At 40.1% G+C, this 7967-nt stretch overlaps 1 protein-coding gene across 1 annotated transcript; it reads left to right on the top strand.

Moving 5' to 3' along the window:
• Window positions 1–6064: 6064 nt before the first annotated feature.
• LOC119469724 (humanin-like 13) lies at window positions 6065–6852 on the top strand. The gene has a single exon (XM_037735393.1). The coding sequence runs from the start codon at window positions 6508–6510 to the stop codon at window positions 6580–6582; it is 75 nt and encodes a 24-aa protein (XP_037591321.1). The 5' UTR covers window positions 6065–6507; the 3' UTR covers window positions 6583–6852.
• Window positions 6853–7967: the final 1115 nt, after the last annotated feature.

A 7967-nucleotide genomic window follows, 5' to 3' on the forward strand; every position in this document is an offset into this window, starting at 1 on the left:
CAGAATCTCACTCTGTTGCCCAGGCTGAAGTGCAGTGGCATGATCTTGGCTCACTGCAACCTCCACCTCCTGGGTTCAAGCGATTCTCCTGCCTCAGCCTCCTGAGTAGCTGGGATTAAAGGCATGTGCCACCATGCCTGGCTAAGTTTTGTGCTTTTAGTAGAGATGAGATTTCACCATGTTGACCAGGCTGGTCTTGAACTCCTGACCTCAGGTGATCAGCCTGCCTCCCAAAGTGCCGGAATTACAGGCATGAACCCCTGTACCCAGCCCATTTTAAAATTCTCAATGTCTGTCATTATTGTGATACCCTGTCTTACAGATAAAGAGACTGAAGGCCACAGATTTGGGTGCAGCAACTCACCCAAAGCTTCATAGTTAATAAATGAACTCAAGATTTAAGGTTAGACAGTTTGGCTCCAGAACATACACCATGGATCTTGACACCATCCTGTAGTTATTAGAGCACCCGATTTACAAAAAAAAGGATCCAGGTGATTGTATGACTTGCTCAATTTGGACAGCCAGTGAGTGGCAGAATTAAAACTGACACATAGGTCTTCTGACTTCAAATCCCATTCTTTTTTCAGGCTGACATTTGTCTTATCCCAGGAGCTCTGGAGCAGTGCATCTCAGACTTGAATGCACATTGGGATCTCCTTAAGGATCTTGTTAAATCGCAGATTCTGATTGAGTACTTCTGTAAAGGGCCTGAAATTCTGCATTTCTAACAAGCTCCCAGGTGATGCTATTACTGCCGGTCCTTAGACCATGGTTTGTGTCAAAAGAAAATTTGAACAACCCTCTGGTTTAGCAGCTGTGGCTTCCAAGCAGGAGAATTTCCTTAAACACATATCTACCTGTCAAGACACACACACACACACAGACAGACATAGCTGGTGTGTTCTCTGCATCTCACTTCTGAGACCCCTTAACAATTCACTTCTCGGGGTGAAGGGTCTGAGGCCCAAGGAAGTAAAAGACTCTTAAAAATAACTCTTCCAGAAGTTATTAACAGACTGGAACTAGGACCCATTCCACTTGACTTGTCAGCAAATGTTCCTCTCTCCCTGGTTCCTTCCTCTATTGCACGAGGGATTATAACAAATACCTGAAAATGTGGAAGCACCTTTGAAATTGGGTAATGGTTAGAGGCTGGAAGAATTTAGAAGGGCACCCCATCTTCCCCTTGGTCATCAGGCCCAGTCACCCCAGCCAGTACAGTAACTGCCTTCTTTGCCTGTTGATTTAGAGGCATGAGGAGCCCAAAGCAGCTGGATGGCAGTCTTTACTTCCAGTTCAATGGAATCCTTGTTGTGCCTCCTAGTGGAAAGCATTCCTTCCTTTGAAACCAAGATCTCTAGACCAGTAGAAGATAAGGTCGCAGAGATTGGAAGCCAAAATTTTGCTACTGGATCTCTAGCGGTGGGTCGCGCCGTTCTCATTTCCATCCCTTGATTCTCGGCTTCTGCTGAGATAGTTGATTGGGTCCATGAGTCACACACCTAATCTCTTCAGCAAAAAGGTATCTAGCAACACCTCTCTCAGGAACATATATTCCCAACGGTGAATTTTCTTTTTTTTTTTTTTTCTCCAACAGTGAATTTTCTAATTTTAGCATCTTTTGCAAACTGGGTAGGCAAAGAACCTCCCAAATCATCAAATGTTCATTCTGTTTTGTTTAACAATTTCTTTCTCAATTTGTCTCTTTCCTTCTGCATTTTACTTTAAGCAGCAAGAAGAAACTAGGCCACACTTTTAACACTGCTTGGAAATCTCCTCAGCTACACCCCCAGATTCATCACTTATACGTTCTGCTTTCTACCCAACTGTAGAATACAATTCAGCCAAGTTTTCTGCCACTATATAACAAGGATCACTTTTTCTCCATTCCCAATGACACGTCCCTCATTTCCTTCGGCATTCTTACTAGAAGTGCCTTTATTGTTCATATTTTTATCAACATTCTGCATAACATATGTATTCTCTAAGATGATAGAAGCCTTCTTTACCATACTCCCCATTTCCTCCTGAGCCCTGATGTGAATTGCCTTGATGTTCATATTTCTACTAACAATCATTTCAAAGCAATCTGGAATTTTTCCATCATGCTTCTTAAACTTTTCCCAGCCTCTGTCCAGTACCCAGTTCCACAGCCATTTCCACATTTTTAGCTATTTGTTACTCCAGCACTTTGCTTCCTAGTACTAAAATCTTTATTAGTTTTCCAGGGTTGCTGTAACAAATTACCACAAATTTAGTGGCTTAAAAAGAGAAATTTGCAGCTGGGTATGGTGGTTCACGCCTGTAGTCTCAGCACTTGGGAGATCGAGGCGAGAAGATCACGAGATCAAGAGATCGAGACCATCCTGGCCAACATGGTGAAACCCCGTCTCTGCTAAAAATACAAAAATTAGCTGGGCCTGGTGGCATGTGCCTGTAGTCCCAGCTACTTGGGATGCTGAGGCAGGAGAATTGCTTGAACCTGGGGGGCGGAGGTTGCAGTGAGCCAAGATCACGCCACTGCACTCCAGCCTGGCGCCTGGTGATAGAGTGAAATTCTGTCTCAAAAAAAAAAAAAGAAAAAAAAAGAGAGAGAAATTTACTTTCACACAGTTCTGGAGGGCAGAGTCTAAAATCAAGGTTTGACAGGATTGCAATTCTTCCAAAGGTGCTGGGGAAGGATGCTTTCTATTATTCCACCTTCTGGTGGCTCTGAGGATTTTTGGGCTCATGGCTACATAATGCCAGTCTCTGCTTCTTTACGTGGTATTCTCCTCTTCTCTGTCTTCTCCTCTTAAGTCTCTAATAAGGACATTTGTCAATGGGTTTAGAGCTGATCTGAATAATCTAATCTCAGGATCCTTAATTTAATTACTTTTGCAAAGATCCCTTTTCCAAATAAGGCTACATTCATAGGTTCTGGGGGTTAGGATGTATCTTTCTAGGGACTACCATTCAACTCACAATATTAATCTAGCTACACTAACGTTCTTTGGATTAGTATTTGTATTATATATTATATTCCATCATTTTGCCTTTCATCTCTGTGTTTTCATGTTAACGATACATTTCCTGTAAACTACATATAGTTACCTTTCTTTTTAAAATCCTTTCTGACAATTTGAACTTCATCATAATTACTGATATATGTTTCAGTATACCATCTTACTGCTTGTCACCTGTTTTGTCTTCCATCATTTGTTCCTTTTTTCCCCTCCTTTTCTGACTTTTGGATTAATCAATTAACTTTTATTATTCCATTTGCCTTCTTTTACTTTCTTAGTTTTGCATTCTTTAATCATTATTTTAATGATCCTAGAGGTTATGATGGCATCTGGTTCTTACCTCAGGGCCATAACACTAAGATCACCCACATGTTCCCCTTAAATAAGACATCTCAATGGACTGGTGAGTACCACCCTATTAACTAGTCATGGGAGCACTGTCATGCATTTGGTATTTTTAACTTTGGGAGATGCTATTGCTCACTGTTTCGGAAGGCCTGGTACCTGCTGAATCCTCTGTAGACCTAATCAGATTTGATTTCTGCCAAACCAATTGTAGAAGCTGAGCTTATATTGAGTATTCTGGGCTGGCATAACAAGCATAAGGTTTAATTAATTGAAGGACATAACAATTAATCAATAGACGCTCATGCATGTATGCACAATTTCAAGAACTCATTCTGATGAAATCTGCAAACCTTCCTCCCCCAATCTCTGACTTTACCATAAACCTAGATAAACATACCCTTGCCAAAGCCCAAAAACAAGAAACTAAAATGCAACCGAATCAGAGCTTAGAAATCATATTTTAACGAAGAACACCTCAACAACTAGCCCTGTTGAGGGCTATATTGATTGATATAATTTTTCTGAAAAATCTTAAGAACCTCCTACCAAATTAACACTCCACTTTGTATAATAGATATAATAGCTAAAATTTTCGCCCTAATACTAATATAATACCTTGAGCATATCCGTCTGAAAGCACTGCCCCATTATATCACACCCTAAATTAAATATACTCTAATTATAACTAATCCTCCCAGCCAAACCTCTGCCAATTAGCCTTAAACACCCTGAATTTCCAGAACTGTAAACGACTATTCACACTTATTTCTTCCTTTTTCATATCTCAACTTTTCCACTAAGTATTTATGTAGTTAATGTAGCTTAATCGTGCAAAGCAAGACATTGAAAACTTCTAGGTGGGTCCACCCAACCCCATAAACACATAGGTCTGGTCCTGGCCTTTTTATTAGCTCTTAGTAAGATTACACACACGCAAGCATCCCCACCCCAGTGAAAATGCCCTCTAGATCACCCAGATCAAAAGGAGCAGGTATCAAGCACGCACAAATGCATCTCAAAACACTTTGCCTTAACCACACCCCCATGGCAAACAGCAGTGATCAATTTTTTTTTTTTAAGACAGAGTCTCAATCTGTCACCCAGTCTGGAGTGCAAGTGCGATCTCAGCTCACTACAACCTCTGCCTCCCAGGTTCAAGCGATTCTCCTGCCTCAGCCTCCCGAGTAGCTGGGTCTACAGGTGTGCGCCACCACACCCGGCTAATTTTTTGTACCTTTTTTTTTTTTAGTAGAGAAGAGTTTTCATCTTATTAGCCAGGATGGTCTTGATCTCCTGACCTTGTAATCCCCCCACCTTTGCCTCCCAAAGTGCTGGAATTATAGGCGTGAGCCACCACGCCCAGCCTGAGAAATCTTTAGTAACAAATGAAAGTTTGGCTAAGCTACACTAACATTTAAGTTTGGTTAATTTCATGCCAGCCACCCCGGCCATACGATTAACCCGCACTAATAGAACTCAGTGTAAAGAGTGTTTAAGGTCTCAGTAAAGCTAAACCCCATCTAAGTTGTTAAAAACTCCAGCCGAAATAAAATATACTAAGAAAGTGTCTTTAATATCCTGAAGACACAATAGCTAAGACCCAAACTGGGATTAGATACCCCACTATGCTTAACCCTAAACTCTAATAGTTATATTAACAAAACCATTTGCCAGAGTACTACAAGCAACAGCTTAAAACTTAAAGGACTTGCAGTGCTTTATATCCCTCTAGAGGAGCCTGATCTATAATCAATAAACCCCGATACACCTCACCACCTGTTGCCCCCAGCCTATATACCGCCATCTTCAGCAAAACCTTAGAAGGCTATAGAGTACGCACAAATACACACATATAAATGTTAGGTCAAGGCATAGCCCATGAGGTGGCAAAAAGTGCGCTACATTTTCTATATCCAGAAAATCTCACGGCAACCTTTATGAAATCTAAGGGCTCAAGGAGGATTTAGCAGTAAATCAAGAACAGGGTGCTTGGTTGAATAAGGCCATGAAGCACACACACACCGCCCGTCACCCTCCTCAAATATTACTCTAGAAATCACTATTACTAATAATTTTCTGCACACCTACAGAAGAGATAAGTCATAACATGGTAAGCAACCTGGAAAGAGCACTTGAACAAACCAAAGTGTAGCTTACACCTGGAAGATTTCATCATGACCTGATCACTTTGAGCCAACTCTAGCCCCAAACCTCACTAAAAATATTATCAAAATATCTTAACCAAACCATTTATCTTAGACAAAAGTATAGACAATATAAATTTTTATCCTGGTGCAATAGATATAGCACTGTAAAGGAAAAATGAAAGACCTGTATCAAGTACTAAAAAGCAAAGACAAGCCCTTATGCCTTCTGCATAATGTATTCACCAGAAATAACTTTACACAGAGAACTATAGCCAAGTCCCCCGAAACCAGATGAGCTATCCAAGAACGGCTGAAAGAGCGTGCTCACCTATGTGGCAAAATAGTGGGAAGATTCATGAGTAGCGGTAACAAGCCTACCAAGCATGGTGATAGCTGATTGTCCAAGATAGAATCTTAGTTCAACTTTAAACTTACCCACAGAATTACTTAATCTCCCTGCAAGTTTAACTGTGAGTCTAAAGAGGGACAGCTCTTTAGACCCTAGGAAACAACCTTCCTACAGAGAGTGAAAAATATTACTACCATAATTGGCCCAAATGCAGCCACCAATTAAGAAAGTGTTTAAGCTCAATATCTAACTATCTTAAATTCTAATTACTGAACTTCTAACATCACATTGGACTAATCTGTTACTTAATAGAAGCAGTAATGTGATTATGAGTCACATAAAGACATCCTCCATTGCATAAGCTTACATCAGACCAGAATAACCCATTGACACTTAACAACCTAATATTAATAAACAATATAATAAGCAATCTGTTATTTATACTGTTAACCCAACACAAGTATGCTCTAAGGAAAGATCACAAAAAGTAAAAGGAACTCGGTAAATCATACTCCTCCTGTTTACCAAAAACATCACCTCTAGCATTACCAGTTTAGAGGCGCTGCCTGCCCAGTGATATATGTTTAACAGCCGTGGTATCCTGACCATGCAAAGGTAGCAAAATCACTTGTTCCCTAAATAAGGACTGGTATGAATGGCGACACGAGGGTTCAGCTGTCTCTTACTTTTAATCAGTGAAATTGACCCATCCGTGAAGAGGCGGATATAAACAAATAAGACCAGAAGACCCTGTGGAGCTTTAATTCATTACTGCAAATAACTCAATCCTACAGAGCCTACCCTAGTATCCCTGCATTAAAAATTTTGCTTGGGGTGACCTTGGAGCATAATTCAACTCCGAACAACCTAAACTAAGACCGCACTAGTCTAAGCGAATTAATGCACATTGACCCAATAATTTGATCAACGGAATAAATTACCCTAGGAATAACAGCGCAAACCTATTCTAGAGTCCATATCGACAATAGGGTTTACGACCTTAATGTTAGATCAGGACATCCTAAAGGTGTAGCCGCTATCAGGTGTTCGTTGTTCAACAATTAAAGTCCTACATGATCTGAGTTCAGGCTGGAGTAATCCAGGTTGGTTTCTATGTATTTAATATTTCTCCTAGCACAAAAAGACAAGAGAAATAGGGTCCACTTCATAAAGTGCCCTCACTGCATAGATGATGCTAGCTCAATCTAACAAATCATCAAACACACTACCCAAGAACAGGATTTGCTAAGACGGCAGAGCCCAGCAATTGCATAAATCTTAAAACTTTATAATTAGAGGTTCGACTCCTCTTCTTAACAACATACCTATAATTTACCTTCTCCTACTCATTATCCCCACTCTTACCACTATAGAGGTCCTTACACTCTTCGAACAAAAAATCTTAGGCTATACACAACTACTCAAAGGACCCAACATTGTAGGTCCCTACGGGCTGTTTCAACCATTCACTGATGCCACCCTTGATTTATTAGTCCACTACAGATTACTATATTTACTACTTCCTCAACAATGCAATGATGTAAAATATTTCAACTAAATTAATCCCCCCTTTTATTTTGTACTATTGTTGCTCTGAATGTCAGTTCTACGTATATTTTAAGACTTCCAATACATTATGATAATTGTTTAATACAATAAGTATTCATATAGATTGACCTACGTATTTATCCTTTTCAGTATTCTTTATTCCTTTTTGCATTTTCATATTTTGGGGATCATTATTTTCTAACCTGAATAAATATTTTAGTATTTATTTTAGTGTAGGTCTGTTGACAATTAATTGTACCCATTTTGATTTTTCTGAGACTAGTTTTATTTTATGTTTATTTTATTTTATTTTATTTTATTATTTTGAGATAGACTCTGACTCTGTTGCCCAGGCCGGAGTGCTGTGGCACAATCTTGGCTCACTGCAACCTCCACCTCCCAGGTTCAAGAGATTCCCCTGCCTCAGCCTCCTGAGTAGCTGGGACTACAGGCATGTGCCACCACACCTGGCTAATTTTTTTGTATTTTAGTAGAGACAGGGTTTCACCATCTTGGCCAGGATAGTCTCGATCTCCTGACCTCGTGATCTTCCCGCCTCGGTCTCCC

Source organism: Cebus imitator, unplaced genomic scaffold (assembly GCF_001604975.1).
Source record: "Cebus imitator isolate Cc_AM_T3 unplaced genomic scaffold, Cebus_imitator-1.0 Scaffold795, whole genome shotgun sequence".
Taxonomy (NCBI): Eukaryota; Metazoa; Chordata; class Mammalia; order Primates; family Cebidae; genus Cebus; species Cebus imitator.